At 37.3% G+C, this 16,846-nt stretch overlaps 1 protein-coding gene across 3 annotated transcripts in view; it reads left to right on the plus strand.

Moving 5' to 3' along the window:
• The window catches only part of RBM46 (RNA binding motif protein 46), a 64,663-nt gene that overhangs the window by 16,109 nt on the left and 31,708 nt on the right, over positions 1–16,846 (plus strand). For all 3 annotated transcript variants that reach the window (XM_027866919.1, XM_027866917.1, XM_027866918.1), the window contains exon 3: positions 16,057–16,218. In XM_027866919.1, coding sequence (XP_027722720.1) covers positions 16,068–16,218 — 151 coding nt within the window. In that variant the 5' untranslated portion in view covers positions 16,057–16,067. The remainder of the gene's footprint in view (positions 1–16,056; positions 16,219–16,846) is intronic.

Below are 16,846 nucleotides of genomic sequence, written 5' to 3' on the forward strand. Positions count from 1 at the left end.
CTCTACCATGCCAGCTCTTCTTCTTGCCCCAGGACCGCCACCCAGAACTGTGACCCACATCCAAGCCCGGGCAAAGCAAGAGAATTCTGCAGCAGCGGAGAGATCCCTGCAATCCCCCTCTGATCAGCCACTTGATTCCCCCTCAGTCTGTGGGCCAGAAGCTCAGGAGGCAGCTACCGCCCTGGGGCTGCGCTTGGAGAGTGGGGGCTGGAGCCCTCTGCTTCTCTCTCACCACCACAGAAACAGACTTTTCCTACTGACCTTCTAAGTTGTCTTTGGCCTTCATGGGTTGAGAAGTCTGGAAGCCGCTACAGATGCCCGCGATTCAGTCCTTTGAGGCCTGTTCTAGGTTCACTGTGGCCAGTGTACCCATGCTGAACTTGTGTTCCTCTCCCAGCCCGGCGTGATATAACTTTTTTTACCAACCATCCAAGCTGTCTTTGGCTGGAAATTTGTTTCACTCTGTCTTTTTTATGGGTTCTGCTGCTTTAGAATTTGTTTACATTTTTTACAGGTATTTGGAGGGGTTTGGGGGAGAGCTTAAGCAAGTCACTGCTTTTACTCCTCCCCCAAGCCCCTTCATTATTTCTTTTAGCACAATAATATTACATCATAGTTATGTACCATAACTTGTTCAACCATTGCCCAATTAACAAATATCCCCTCAGGTTTCCTTCCAGAAAGAGCTATAAGTATTTTTGTATGTCCTCAGCGTTTGTTTTGCTTGGGAGACTAAACCCTCCCTTAATCTACTCTCACTCTAGTTTCCCATTCTCTCTTCTCCCCTTTCCCTCCTAATCTTCTTTTGAGCCAAATATATTTTTATATCCTAATAAATATATGTCTTGTCAGTGGGTTTTTCCATTCTTGTCCAGTTCAAATGGGAGTGAAGTTGAAGTGCCAACCACTTCCCTGTGGTTCTAAGAGATCTGGGCAGGGTGTTGTTGTTATTGTTTTTTTTTTTAAGATTGCTTGAAAGATGATGTCCAGTCACCTTTTTTTGGTCTTGGCATTATATTCAGGGAACCCAATGATTCTTAAACTTTTTTCTCCCTCAATCTGTTTTTCAGGTCATTTGTTTGCATTTTATTCTATTATTTTCAGTCTCTGGACTGCGTTTTAATATTTCTTGCTGTGTCTTAGAGTCATTGCCTTATTTATCCATTCTAGTTTTCAAGAAGTTTGTTATTTGGTCAAGCTTCTGTACCATTTTTATCAAGCTATTAATTGCCTTTCCAGTTTTTTCTTCCATAGCTCTCATTTCACTTCAGATATTTTTTTCTGTAGTACTCATTGAATTTATAAACATTTTCACTCTTCTAAAAAACTCTTCCTTTGTCTCATCCAGGAATTCTAATTGAATTTGTACCCAACCTGTGTGGTGGATTTTTGTTGTTGTTTTATTGTTTGTTTTTAGGTTTAGCTATGGATGTTTTGGAGTCACTCTCTTCTTTGGCCTTGTATTTTGAGCTTCCCTGTCATTGTACTAGCTTTTTATGATGGGATTAATTTTTTGTTTACTCATTCTTCCAATCCACTTCTTGACTTTAAACTTGGGATTAGGGCTGAGCTCTGCACACTTTTGGAGGGAAGGTCCAGGCTGATCTGTTGCTGCTTTCTTAAGCTATTGAGAGTTGTATTATTCCAGGATCTCAAGAACAGCTCAGGTTCTGGCAAGTTCTCAGTGCTTCCAAAGTGGTCTCATCCAGGACAGCTTGAGTTCTGCAAGTTACTGACCTGAATTTGGGTCTTTGAAACATTGTAGACTGCTCCCAACTCTGCCCAACCAGCCATTTGGGAAGTTCTGCTGGTTGAAAGTGTCATAACTTCAAGGTCCCCTCTGGTCCAGGATTCCTGCTCTGGTTATTCCTCTGCAGGCTTCAGACATGGATAGAAGCTGGATGCTTCTCTGCTTCTGGGGCTGAAGCTACACTAAGGTTGCTAATTAGCTCCTTTCCTGGTATACCACCTATATAAACTGGTTTTTACCCCAGAATGCCAGTCCTGGGCACAGGTTACCTCCTTGGTCCCTCTCTCAGTTTGTTACCTAGGACTTAGTGTAGTGGGTGAAAGAGATGCCAGTTGTCATCCACTGCTGTTGCAGTGCCCAGATACGGTTCTGGGACTTCTTGCCTTATTGCACAGCATCTGTTTTGAGCTGGAATGCTCAGTCCTTATGCTTCTGACCAGATTTAGTCTCCAGTATCCCTAAATCTGTTGTTTCCCTGGGCTGATTTGGGCTAGAAAAATAACTCACTATGATTTTTAGTTGGGTTTCCTGATCAAGATTTGGTCTAATGTGTTTTCTAGATTTGTTTAAAGGAGTTTTAGGAGAGGAGTTTGCTGTACTTCCTGCTATTCTACCACTTGACTTTTAGCTTTAGTTTCTCCAGCAATTTGTTCATTCCTGTATTTTACTTTTTGTTTATCTTTCTGTTGGATTTGTATGATTTCAGAAGCTAAGGCCTTTGGAACATATAGGTTTTTTTATTGATATTGGTTTGTTATCTATGGTTTTTTTTTGGCTATATAATGTAATTTCTTTGTTTATTCCTATTTATATTGTGAGTATTTGCTTTTGCTTTGTCTGGTAGAATGATTGCAACTCTTCCTTTTGGGTTCACCTGATGCATAACAAATTTTGTTCTAGCCTCTCATTTTTATTCTTTGTGTGTCTGTTTTCTAGATTTTCTAGTAAGCATGACATTGTGGGGTTTTGTTTGTCTGTGTCATACTTTTCATTGTATTGTTTAATCCATTCACATTTAAAGTTAAGACAATATTTATATATTTTCTCTATTGTTTCTCCGATATTGCTTTTTCTTTCTTAATTTGAATTTTTTTGTTGTTGTTGCTTGTTCTATTTCAAGACAGTACTTTGTCCCGTTTTTGTTTAATCTACCTTAAAGCAATCCTGTACCCACAGGTTCTCTTCCTCTCACCTTCAACTTGTACCACCTCCCATTTGTCACTCCTTTTACTACTTTTGGGGTTTTACTTACTGATTCCTTTTCATGTTATTTAGTTATATAGTTCTTCCTCTCTTTTTTACTTTCTCAGTTGAATAATTAAAAGTGCTTCCTGTTCCTTATTTCACCTTCAGCTTCTTTTGATTTTAGGGTTCCTCCCAATTTTCTATACCTTTTTCTAAAAAAAAAGATTTTCTTTTCATCATTTCTCTTCTCTTTCTGTGTATTTAAAACTTTCATTCTTTGATTCATAGTCTTTATGTTTAATTATTCCTTCTTTTGGAAATATAACTTCTAAGATAGTCATTTTGAGTTCCTTCTAATTTTGATTTATTGCCTTGTAGATTTTACCCCCTTTCCCCATTTTTCTGTTGTCCTTTGCTCTTATAAGTATCAATTCATGGAGAAGTTAGAAAGGATAGAAATATTATTACCATAATATGATAGAAATTTCCCTGTGTTCCTGATAATATGACTTATGCCCTCCTTATTCTGTTATCGTTTTCCATTTGAATGGAATATCTTTTCTGGGTCCTTGGCATTCCCATCCTTCTGTATATTAGTAGCTCCCAGGGGCTTTTATTTTTCTTCTCCTAAGTCATGTTCTCCAGCAAGTGGTCTCTTTGAGTATCAAATCTCATCAGATTATGCCCATTGTAGAGTCCCAGTTTCCCATTACAGAATCTACCTTTACCCCTCATGGGACCCAATTGTGCCACTGTGTCAAGGTTTCCTCTTTCCCTCTCTTACGCTTCCTCCCTTTGCCCTTACCCACTCTTCTTGCTGAGCAACTTGAGTTATTTTCCTTTTGTTGTTTACCATTGACTTGATTAGGGTATCTTACGTTTCCACTGTCTTTTACCACCTCCATCCCTTTATGTGTACCTTCCCATTCTACAGTTTAGTCTCACAGAGATTAATTTAGGGAGATGGTGTAAGCCTGTTTCTCCACTATTGTCACTTTTCTTATTTCTTCTCTCAACTTTATCTCCTTATGTACTTTGATGAAAAAAAATCTCTCATTGTTTGTTTCTCTTTTTTTTAAAAATCCTGTAGGTATATCTTTCAAGTTTTTTTTTTTTTAATACTTTCAAGGCATGGGGTATTTAATTTCATTATTTGTGCTTTCCTTGGTAGTTTTAGTTGAATAATCTGATCATGTATGATTTTTTTTAAAGGAATACTTCATGTGCTTCTTGAATGTTCATCTTTTTCATTGATAGTTAGGCTTAGAGTTTTAGGGCATTGTCATTTTGGGTTGTATCTTGAACTGCTTTGCTTCTCCAAGTATATTCCATTCTCTCATATATATATATATATATATATATATACATACACACACACACATATATATTTTATAATGATTATATAACATATATATGTATATTATGTTCTCCTATGTTCTGGTGGATATAGAAATGTCTTTTGTTATTTGAATTTCCTTTCCTTTATATTTGAAGATCTTCCTTCAGATCACTTGTAGAAGTTACTATTTTTCATTGCAATTGTTGGATTTAACCACTATGAGTCTTGAAGTTTGAAGCATAGTTTTTTATTCTTTGAAGGTGATCTGTAGATTTTTTCATTTTTAATTTTTTAAATTTTCAAATTTTTTTTTTCTAGGCAACTGGGGGTTAAGTGATTTGCCCAGGGTCGCACAGCTAGTAAGTATCACGTGTTTGGTCTGAAGCCAGATTTGAAGTCAGGTCCTCCTGACTAAAGTGCTCTATCCACTGTGCCACCTAGCTGCCCCTGTAGATTTTTTTAGTGGGTGCTTTATTTTCTATATTCATAAATTCTGGACAATTTTCTAGTATTACTTATTACTTTATGGTATTTAGGGTTTTTTTGGTCATCATGTTTTTCTATGAGACATTTGATCCTTAATGATCTCAACACATCTGTCTTTGAGATTGTTGTGTTTTGCTTGTGTAGAGATCATGTTCTTATAACGTTTTTCCTTTTTGTTTCTCTTTTTTCAGATTTTTCACATCATTTATTCTCTCTTTTGCTTTTTTTGGAGAAACTAGCTATTGTGTATTAAAGTTTCAGAAATTACGCCATTTGTTCCTTTTTCCTTTCAAGTTTTTGATTTCTCTCTTGAAGCATTTTGGAACATCCTCAGTTCTAAGCCCTCTTTGGAATTCACAGGATCCCGTATTTTCTCAGTTTGTTCAGTTCCCTTTATCTTACAGTATTTATTTAATGATATTTGGAGTCATTTAGATGTCTTCACATCTCTTTTTATATCTTCCTGTTGATTTATCAGTGCTATCAGTTTTTAATTGAGTTTTATTTTTCCTGAGGTCTTTGACAGTTTTAGCCTTTTTCCATTCATATTCTGTTGCTCACTCTCCGACTCCTTTGAAAGCTGTTTCAGTCTCCTCCTTTGTTGGGGAATTCATATTTTTTGGGTTTAGCTCAGTTCCTGTCCCAGTGACTTGTAGTGTGTGTGTGTGTGTGTGTGTGTATATGTGTGTGTGTGTGTGCACGCGCGTGCACAGATGGACTTGCTCCAGCAGGATGCCAGTCCCTTTTCTTTGAGGTGTGAGGTAGCAATGCTACCCCTGTTTTTTCCATTCTTTAGTTCTGTGAATAAGTGTCACTGTACCCTGTTATACTTCCACCTAATTAGCAAATGGCTGGGCAGAGTTGATGTCTACTACTTGTTGCCATAGAATAGTGGCATGAGGGCATGTCAGGGTGTGTTGAGAGAGACTTCAGTGAGTGTGTAAAGGTTTTAAGTTCTGGGCAAGGTAAGGGACTAGTTTTCTCCACTGGGAATTCATAGGGCTTTTATCTTGTTATGTTTTTTGGTATCTTGACCTATGAATACAGCTGTAATTTCTCTATTTCTGGCACCTAATTCCTTGTTGGATTTGTTTTTGCAAGTTAATGGGGACTAGACAAAATGTCTAGTCTATTATGTTGGTCGCTTGACCTGTAAATCTTCTAATTTTTATCTTTAAATACCCTTGAGATAATTTTGCTTTATTGGATCTCTTACTAAGATCTATAAAATAGATTTTACTCTCTATTCCTTCTCATTGTGAAACAATATTTTTAATAATGATACATCATCCTTTGTAAGATTTTATTAATCGGTTTGTATTCTAAGCTGCCTTTGGCCATCATTTCTTTATTTGGCAATCATGTCCAGTATTTACTAAGGTGATTTCTGTGCTCATTGGTTTTATTGTTGTGGCAATTGATTTATACTAGTTAAAATCTGCATAAAATTGATATAATTAGTGATTATGTGATTTCTATTGTCCATTTCTCATATTTTATTTGAAGAATTAAATCCACAGAGTCTTACTCTAATGGTTCATCTTGGCATAGAGATGATCCTGACTTCTTGAAGACTAGTTCAGTGGACGGCAAACTCTGTCACGTTCTTCCATGCTGGAAGGACTTTAGGTATGATTGTGACAATAAGATGAGTCTGCTTTCTGAGGACTGGCCCAGATAAATACAGAGAGGCTTTTCACAAGTAATCTGATGAAGGTGATTATTTATTGGATGTGGCAATCCATGAAACAGAAAAATACAGAATGCCTCAGACTTGTGTTGTTTGCTTTCTGCATCTGTAATAATAGCAGCATGGTAGAAGTGGGAAAAGAGGATTCTAAGAAACATAGTTTTTAAAATGTCAAACTTTTAATTTAGTGTTGATACTTTAAATGAAAGATCCTTGTCTAGTGACCAACAAGGGGGTAAATAGATTGTTGGAGAAGCTGAATCAATCAGTCTTCCTAGTCTCTCTATAAATGAAACCAGAACAAATAAGGAGGTTGTGGCTAAATAAAAAAATACTGCAGTGGATAGAGTGCCAGGCCTGGTGTGAGGAATACTCATCTTCATGAGTTCAAATACTCAGATACTTAATAGCTGTATGACCCTGGGCAAGTCATTCAGCCTTGTTTACCTCAGTTTCCTCATCTGTAGAATGAGCTAGAGAAGGAAATGGCAAACCACTCCAGTATCTTTGCCAAGAAAACCCTAAGTGGGGTCATGAAGAGTCACACACAAATAAAACAACTGAACAACAATGACATGCCTTGGAGAAACCAAAACAAACAAACAAACAAACAAACCAAACCTGAGATGTATGGTCTTATCAGATGCCCACATACAAATACAAATATTTTTCATAGGTTATTTGGTTGTCTTTGTAGTACTCATAATAAATATATGCGAAAAACCCCACCGTGAAAATAAATAGTTGCAGTGTATTCACCAACATCATTTTCAGAGGATAGAGAGGTTAAGAAGTGTTTCTATTTTCTTAAATTTTTTTTTTTAGGACTCCAACCCTTTAAATGAAATTAACATATACTCTGAAATTTGGTGATTTCATTAAAAAGGGGGAAGGGGAGATTAGAATGGTGAGAAATAAGTGGGAAAATGTGACTCAGGAAGAAGGAATGAAAGAGACCAAAGACTTGCAGACTTCACAGAAGTACTATAGTTTTACATCATGAATACTTTGAGAAGAGAATTGGTAGGTATTGCACATGGTGAGCACCAAATAACGTAACAGTTGATTACATTTATTACTGATGTATCTCCAACTTGTCTGTCTGTAGTGCCAGTTTTTCAGAGCAAAGGTCAAAATTAGCAAAAAGCTAAAAGAAATGAGGAGCTCTAAGATGATGTGATGAGATACTGACACAAAGATATGGCATGTAATTGAAACAATTCACTCCTTATCTGTTTCATCAAGTATTCTTGAATTATTGTGTGCACAATGGCTTTTAATAAATTGCCAATAATGTTTTATTGACTTGGGATTTCCAGAATACTTTTATCTTCATTTAATATTAATGCTTAGTTGGTGATTCTCTAAGTGCCACATTTTAGATGTCAGCATAGTGACTTAATTAGTGGAGGGAATTTTCTCATTGAGAGATAAACTACACTAGTGAATCATAAGATCCCATTAAAAATAATAATAAAAATGTAGTTGTTTTGTGGAAAGAATATCAGAATAACTTTTCTTAACTCTTCTTGGTTTGTGAAGAACTATGAATTTTTATGTACATATACACATTCCAGCATATCAAGGGTCCTCACCTTGCTATCACTTGCCCCATTATATATACCCATCTGTATGTAATTAGATCTACCAGCCATTCAGCTTTTATTCACTGTCATTACCACCCTAATCTCTTAACTGCCTTTCTTCACTATGGTTCAGCATAAACCTGGTTAGTCAGATACTGAAAAAGGAGAGTTCAGAGGCCCTGAACATTCCATAATACGAAGTCAAATACTCATTGGGAAACAGAATAGTAAAGGAAGTTCAAAAAATGAATTTGTGGAGATTCATCATAGAATGGTATCAGAATTGTTGGGTGCCTGTTTATGGACTTCTTGGGAAAGAACTACTTCTTTACTTATTTTTGTGAACAGAATAAGATTTTTTTTTTAAGTTTGATATTTATGAGAGGCAGGTACCTCAATAAAATAGCATTTATTAAGTGCCTGCTGTGTTCCAGGCACAGTGATAGGCGTTGGTGATAAAAAAAAAAACACCACCACAAAAAAGAAATATTTCTTACCTTTAAGAAGATTACATTCTGTCAGGGAAGACAGCATGTATGTGTGTATGTATGTACCTGTATATAAATATATATGTACACATACATGTAAGTATATACAGAACAAATGCAAAGTAAATACAAGGTAGCTAAATATATGGTGGTAAGGGTACTAGCAGTTGGGAGATCAGGAAAAACATTGTGAAAGACAGGGATTCAGTGAAGTGGGTGTGAGGAGGGAATGCATTCTATTTGTGAAGGATTGCCAGTGCAGAGGCATAGGATTAGTGTAGGAGTACCATGTGTGAAGAGAGGAGGAAAGGCCATTTTGGTTTGACTCTAAAATGCAAGAAAGGGAATAATACAAAAAGTTTATGAAGATAGGTTGGAGCCAGGTTGTGAAGAACTTTAACAGAAAAATTTATATTGAATCCTAGAGGTAAGAGGGAACCACTAGAGTTTATTAGTAGGAGAGCAGCAACATTAAATCTTTGCTTAAGGAAAATAACTTTGGCAACTCCATAGGATGGATTGAAGTGAGGAGAGAGCGTTTAGAAGGCTGTTGTAGTCATCTAGGTGAGAGATGAGTAGTAGGACCTGTGGGAATAAAAGGAGTCAGATGCAATAGATGAGATGTAGAAACAGTAAGATTTGACAACTGATTAAGTATGTGGGGTGAGGAGGAGTGAGGCCTCTAGGATCATGGTGAGGTTATAAACTTAGGAGACTGAAAAAATGATGGTGCCTTCAAGAAAAGTAAGAGGGAAATTTGGGGAAAAGATAAGGAATCCTAGTTTAGAGATATTAGATAGAGATTTGTCTCTGGGAAGTTTAGTTTGATATGTCCATTAAGCATTTGGTGATGTGATTGAAATTCAGGGAGAGATAGTGGGTTGTGTATATAGATCTGAGTCATCTGCATATGAAGATAAAAAAAATCTATGGAGCGGAGGAGATTACCATGATTGTGTAAAAAAGAGACGAAGGCCTAGGGTGGAGACTTGTGGAACTCCCACAGGGGAGATATGGTTGATGAACGAGCAAAGGAGATTGAAGAGTAAGACAGGTAAGTGAATCCTGGGAGAATAGTGTCATGAAAACCCAGATAAGAGAGAATATCCAAGAGAAGTGCGAGGTCAACAGTGTCGTGGATTGGAAAGATTGTGAAGGGTGATAATTAGGAAAAGACCATCACGTTAGGCAGTTGAGATCAGCCTAATTTTAGAGAGAGCTGTTTGAGTTTTGAGGTCAGAAGCCAGATTGTAGAGGGTTGAATGAGTGAGAGGAGAGGAAATAGATATAGAAAGATTATTTCTGGGAATTAAGTTGAGAAAACAAATAGAGATACAGGATAATAGCTTTAGGGGATGGATGGTAGGATTTAGGAAAGGTTTTTTTTTTTTTGAGGGCAGGGAAAATTTGGATATGTTTTAAGGCAGTAGAGAAGGAACAGTATAAATGGGGAAGGATTGAAGATAAGAGAGAGTGGAGATGATGAAGGGGCCAGTTCCCTGGACAAGATAGGAGATGAGATCAAGGGCATATGTGGAGAGATTGACATTGGCAAGGAGAATGGGAAGCTGGATGCTAAAGTGAGTAATGATGTCAAGGGGTTTTGCAATAAGGGGAAAAAGGAGCTCCTAGTGAATGGCTTCAGCCTCAATTTTCTCAGCAAAATAAGAGGGGAGGTGTTGGAGGAAGGGGGGGGGGGGGGGTGTAGAAGATAAGAGGAATAAAAGGTTTTGGAATGTATTTTGTGGGGAGTAAGATAGGAAAATAGGAATTGTCTTGCGGTGACGGCGCAGGTGAAGTTAGGGAAATTTTTAGTAACCTAGTCAGCATGGTTGTGACTTCTTCTAGTTCTGTTCTTCTAGTTCCTCTATTCTAATCCATGTGATTTAGGAGCAAAGTAGGTAGATAGTGGGAGTGATTTAGAGTTTCCCATAGATTTATCATGTCTGAGAGGAAGGGAGATAGGGAATGATAAGAGGTCAGAGGAATGGTGGAAAGTCATAGGATTATAGATTTAGAGCTGAAAGGGGACCTTCAAGGCCATCAAGTCAACCTTTTACGGATCAGGGAACTGAGACTTAGGCTGAGTGACTTTATCCAGGGTTACACAGCTAGTGTCTGGTAAGATTTTTTGATCCAAGAAGTAGAATATTAGTAAGTAATGGTGAAATTTAGAGTGTAACTATCTGAGTGTGTGGCTGAAGTGGAATGGAGGAATAAGTTACCAGATTTGAGTAGACTAGGGAACTGAGAGGCTTAGGTGTTGAAGGGAACATTAGCCTATAAATACTGAGATATCCCCAGTTGAGAGGGCAGAAGTTGGAGAGGAGATAAAGACAGCTGCTAAACTCCTTTAGAAAGGAAAGATGATGCGGGAAAGAAAAGCAGGATTTGCCTGGACTCTTCCCCGAAACCCCTCTAAACAATTTTGAATAATACCTCAAAACAAATTCTGGTGTGTCAGAACTCACAAAAGAAAGGGGTGCAGCAGTTTTCCAGAGCAAGACAACTTAGAAGTTTGTCAGGGAAGGTCTGTTCCACTGGTGTGAGAGTAGAATGCAGTCCAGCACAGACTGTGCCTCAGCAAACCAGCAGTAGGCCTTGGGAGTGGGGGTGGGATACAGCTGAATCAGTGGTGGCAGTGGTAGTTTCTGGACCTCTCAGACCATAGTAAGGGTTGGGGGGAGTGTCAGACAACTGGTCTGAAGGAGATTATAGGGGTCCCTTTGCTGGTGTATTGCCCATACTTGGATTTATGTTGCAGTCCCAGGTCTCAGTTCCAAGGCAAGGAGGAGCCACTAGCGTACTAGAACTTGTAGCCACAGGGGAGCTGGGCGCTCAAGGTCACAGTTCCAGGATAGAAAAGTGTGCTTGTGGTCATAGACTAGAGCACAGGCCAGGAGAGTAGTGAACTCATCTCTCCCTAGATCATACCACCTTGGAAGAACCAAAAACTAACAGGTCCCCAGAATTATCTCTGAAAGTAGCTGCACAAAAAACCTGAAACTTGGGACAGTGCTTTCTCCACTCTGGAAGCAGAGTCCCACTTTAGCATAGAGTTAAAAGTCAAGAAGTAGGCTGGAAAAATGAGCAAAAAGCAGAAAAAGAGCCTGATTATAGGCAGTTGTTATGGTGACAGGAAAGACCAAAACAAACTCAGAAAAAGACAACAAAACCAAAACTCCTATATCTGATACCTCAAAGAAAAATATGAATTGGTCTCAGGCCATGAAGGAGCTCAAGAAGAATTTTAAAAATCAAGTAAGAGAGGTAGAAGAAAAATAGGGAAGAGCAATGAGAGTAATGCAAGAATATCATGGAAAAAAAAAGAGTCAACACCTTGATAAAGGAGGGACAAAAAATGCTAAGAAAATAACTTTTAAAAAAAAACAGAATAGCCCAAATGATAAAAGAAGCTCAAAAATCTACTGAAGAGAAGAATGCCTTGAAAAGCAGAATTGGTCAAATGGGAAAAAAAAAGATACAGTTATTTCTTTCACGTTATGGGTGTTAGGGATGTGGTGCTCATGCAATCTGGAAAATCTGTGTAAAATTTTTTGGCCCTCTCTTCATACCATAGAAGTCTGAATTTTTTCTTTTTCTTTTATGGGGTGTTTATAGTACCTTATTGTAAAATGTATTTAAGTATTTGATCACAGGTTCTGTGATCTCTGCTCACCATCATGTGTCATCTTCAACTTCTGCAAAACTGCCCCCAAAATTCCCATTTCTTATGCTGACCCACAATATATTGAAACCTCAATGGGGAAAGTTGAAGTGTGGAAGGGATAACTGTACACAAATTCACTGAAGAAAAGACCTCCTTAAAAAGGCAGAATTGGCCAAATGGAAAAGGAGGTACAAAATCTCACTGAAGAAAATAATTCCTTAAAAATTAGAATTGGGCAAGTAGGAACTAATGACTTTATTACACATCAAAGAACTATAACAAAATAAAAAAATGAAAAAATAGACAAAAATGTGAAATATCTCCTTGGAAAAACAACTGACCTGGAAAATAGATCCAGGAGAGATAATTTAAAAATTATTGGACTACCTGAAAGCCATGATCAGAAAAAGAACCTCGACATAATTTTTCAAGAAATTATCAAGGAAAACTGCCCTAATATTCTAGAACCAGAGGGTAAAACTAGAAATTGAAAGACTCCACCAATCACTTCCTGAAAGAGATCCCAAAATGAAAACTCCCAGAAGTTAGCCAGATTTCAGAGTTTCCAGGTGAAGATGAGAACATTGCAAGCAGCTGAAAAGAAACGGTTCAAATGTTGTGGAGCCACACCTTAAAGTATTAGAGGGCTTGGAATAAAATATTCTAGAAGGCAAAAGATCTAGGATTACAACCAAGAATCACCTACCCATCAAAACTGAGTATAGTCCTTCGGGGGGAAAAAAGGATATTCAGTGAGATAGAGGACTTTCCTGATTGAAAAGACCAGAGCTGTATAGAAAGTATTGCTTTCATATAAAAGACTTGAGAAAAAGAAAAAGGTAAACAGGAAAAAGAAAGCATAAGGGATTCAATCACACTTGTAACTCCTAAAAAATTTCATATTGTTAGGGCAGTTAGACGTCTACATAGACAGAGGGCATGGGTGCGAATTGAATATGATGGGATGGTTATCTAAAAAAATAAAGTTAATGGGTGAGGAGGGATACACTGGGAGAAGGAGGAAGGGAGGGGTAGAATGTGGTAAATTATCTGACATACAAGACTCACCAAAGAACTTTTACAGTAGAGAGGAAGATGGGGGAGAGTACATGAACCTTATTGTCATCAGCATTGGCTCAAAGAGGGAATAATATACATACTCACTTGGGTATAGAAATCTGCGTTGCCATCCAGGAGAGTAGGAGGGGAAGGGAATGGTGGAGCACTGATAGAAGAGAGGGTGGATTCAGGGAAGTAGAAGTCAGAAGCAAAACACTTGAGAATGGACAGGGTGAAGGGAGAGAGAGAGTAGGATAAACAAGGGGAAAACAGGATAGAGAGAAATACATGGTAATCATAGGTAACAAAAATTTTTTTATAGCAAGTTGTTTTTTTGATAAAGACCTCATTTCTCAAATATCTAGAGAACTGAGTCAACTTATAGAAATAAGATCCATTTCTCAATTGATAAATGGTCAAAGGATATGAACAGGCAGTAATCAGATGAAGTAATTAAAGCTATCTATAGTCATATAAAATGTTCTAAATCACTATTGATTAGAGAAATACGAATTAAAACAACTCTGAGGTACCACCCACACCTATTAGATTGACTAATATGACAGAAAAGGAAAATGACATGTTGGAGGAGATATGGGATAATTGAGACACTAATGTACTGTTGGTGAAGTTACATACTGATTCAACCATTCTGTAGAGCAGTTTGGAACTATGCCCAAAGGGCTATAAAACCATGCATACTCTTTGACCAAGTAATAGTAATACTACTACTAGGTCTGTATCTTAGATTAAAAAAAAACAAAAACAAAAAGGAAAAGGACTTACAGTAGCTCTTTTAGTGGTGGCAAAGAATTGGAAATTGAGGGGATGTCCATAAATTGGGAAATGACTGAACAAGCTGTTGTATATGATTGTGATGGAATACTAAAACCTGGAAAGACATATATACTGATGCAAAGTAAAGTGAGCAGAACCAGGAAAACATTGTATTCATTAACAGCAATATTGTATGATGATCAATTGTGAATGACTTGGCTATTCCCAGCAATACAGTGATCCAAGACAATTCTGAAGGTCTTAAGATAAAAAAATGCTGTCCATTTTGAAAGAAGGAACTGATGGAATCTGAATGCAGATTGAAGCATACTTTTTCTTTTTTTGTCTGTATTTTCTTTCACAACATGACTCCCATGAAATATGTTTTGCATGACTGCTTGCCTTCTCAACGAGGGAAAGGAGGGAATTTGGAACTCAATTTTTTTTAAAATGAGTGTTAAAATTGTTTTTACATGTATTTGGGAAAAATTAAAATAGTAAACTTTTTTATAAAGGAGAGGATAATTTGGGAGATAGTATAAAGTAGACAATAACCACCATGATTTACGTGGGGATGAAAAATTTCAAAGAATGAGAGGTTGCTGAGTATTGGTGTCAAAGGGACACTCTAGAAGTAGCATTGGGTAGCAAGGTGTATTCTGATCTCTTTGTAGGATCAGTGGTTTGGGGGATGTGAGTAAAGGTACAGCTAGTGCTAGAGAGAATAGTCAAGGATACAGTTGTTTGTGGGAAGAAGGCAAGCTTAGAGCAAGTGGATAGAAAAAAAAATTGAAAGATAATTATCCAAAATGTAGGGATTTTGTTTGTTATAGAACAGGAATTCCAGCAGGCACAGTGGAGGGAGTGAGCAAAGTTGGAATGGGAGATGGTTAGGCTAAAGTTGAGGAGGGTGGGGATATGAGAATAGGAGATGGGAGGGCAGGGCTAATGGATAGAGGGTCATTGTTAGGAGGGTCCAGGTTTAACTTCCGTACATACTAGCTATATCACCATGGGGAAGTCACAACTTCTAAGTGCCATAGATAGTTTTCAGGTTGCAGAATGGGAGATGCAAAACTCCTATTCTGCATTAGTAGAGGAGAATTTCTAAAACAGAAGTTCGTTTTGCTGATGAAATCATAGATCTAGACCACCCCCCAAAAAAAAGAAAGAAAGAAAAAAGGTGGAGAATGATTATAGAGATAGATAACTTGTTATAGTGGATAGAGTTCTGGCCTTGGAGTCAGGAATTCAGATAATTTCAAAAAATATTTATTAAATTTCTACTCTGTTAGACTCAGGGGATAAGCTCACTTACATGGGAAGCCATGGATAACTCATTTACCCTCTGAGTTTCAGACAAATCTGTAATATTATAAATTGTATATAGGTTATGTTCTACATTGGTGAGACAAGAAAAAACAAGAAAACCATATCCTTAATGTATTAATGTCTGATATTTATGATGTTGACAACAGACTGTATTATTTTGCTAAGTCTTCCAAATATTATTTTAGAGAACTTGAATATTTATTTCTTATATAATACAATATTTCAAAAGATCTATAATTTTACTAATGTTAACACTTCCTCCACTGAAACAGATCACACCCCATCAGTAGCTTAGTAGGTGGTTTTATATGTTAACGTAAGATTAATAGGTTTAATACTTGATAAATTATTTCACACTTAACTAGATAGGGCAAGTATTTGAAACATTCTCATTTGGGTCGGATTGGGTAGAGCTTGTGCTCTGTGTGTATAATCTTCGAGAACTTAGGTCACCTTCACATCTTAACTTTTATCAAGATTGTGAAACTTAAGTTTTCTCTTCATGAGGTTTTTTGTACCTTAATCCTTGCTGTAATGTTGGGGCAGAGCATTAGAGTAGGTGAAACATTTAGCCGACTTGTTAGTCATAATGACCACACTTTGTTTCTGTGAACCTATGGAGACCATAAGATTGTAGTGACATGGAACATATGCACATTGCTACTTTAAACCTTTTCTTAATCTTTTTACTTAGAAATTGCAACTATGAATGAAGAAAATCTAGATGTAACAAATGGATGCAGCAAAGTTCGGACTGGTACCCAGAATGAAGCAGCCTTGTTAGCTTTAATGGAAAAAACTGGTTACAACATGGTTCAAGAAAATGGACAAAGGAAATTTGGTGGGCCACCACCAGGTGAGGATTGTCTGTGTTATCTTTTTAATCCTGTGCTTTAGGCATTCAAAATTATGAATATCTTCTTGCCTAGTACAAGTGTCTTCAGCAGAAATTTTCTCTTTCTAGCCTCTCCTTAACTATTAGGTCATATTTAATCTTTGGGAAAGAAAAAAAATTGGTCCTGAATATTTTTCTCTGTAACTTTCTCGTAGCTAGTCCATCAACTCTTTGTTTATTTTAGAAAACCAGCTTTGGGAGAGAGGGTAATGATGGGCAGTAAGAAACAATGTTAAGGTTGTAATGATGGGCTAATAGGAGCTGTCTACTTAGAATCATAGAAGTTGGAGCTGGAAGATTACTTAAAAGATCACGTAGTCTGACCCCCACATTTGAAAGATCAGGAAAATGAGACCCAGAGAGGCTAATTGACTTGCCCAGGACCACACAGGCAGAACTAGAAATCAAACTCAATTTTTCTAAGTCCCTTTTTTGTCACTCTTACCATTCTTTGGGAGGAGCTGGCAACTTTGGAAGTTTGACTGGATGAGCAGTGGGTATTGGAGTGTATTTGGAAGTGAGGATGAATCAGTAAAACCAAAGTGTTAGGTACCTTGTTTGCTTTATCTCCAAAAATAAGCTATCTCTC

This window comes from Vombatus ursinus, unplaced genomic scaffold (genome assembly GCF_900497805.2).
Source record: "Vombatus ursinus unplaced genomic scaffold, bare-nosed wombat genome assembly UNPS02014784.1, whole genome shotgun sequence".
In the NCBI taxonomy this organism is placed as follows: Eukaryota; Metazoa; Chordata; class Mammalia; order Diprotodontia; family Vombatidae; genus Vombatus; species Vombatus ursinus.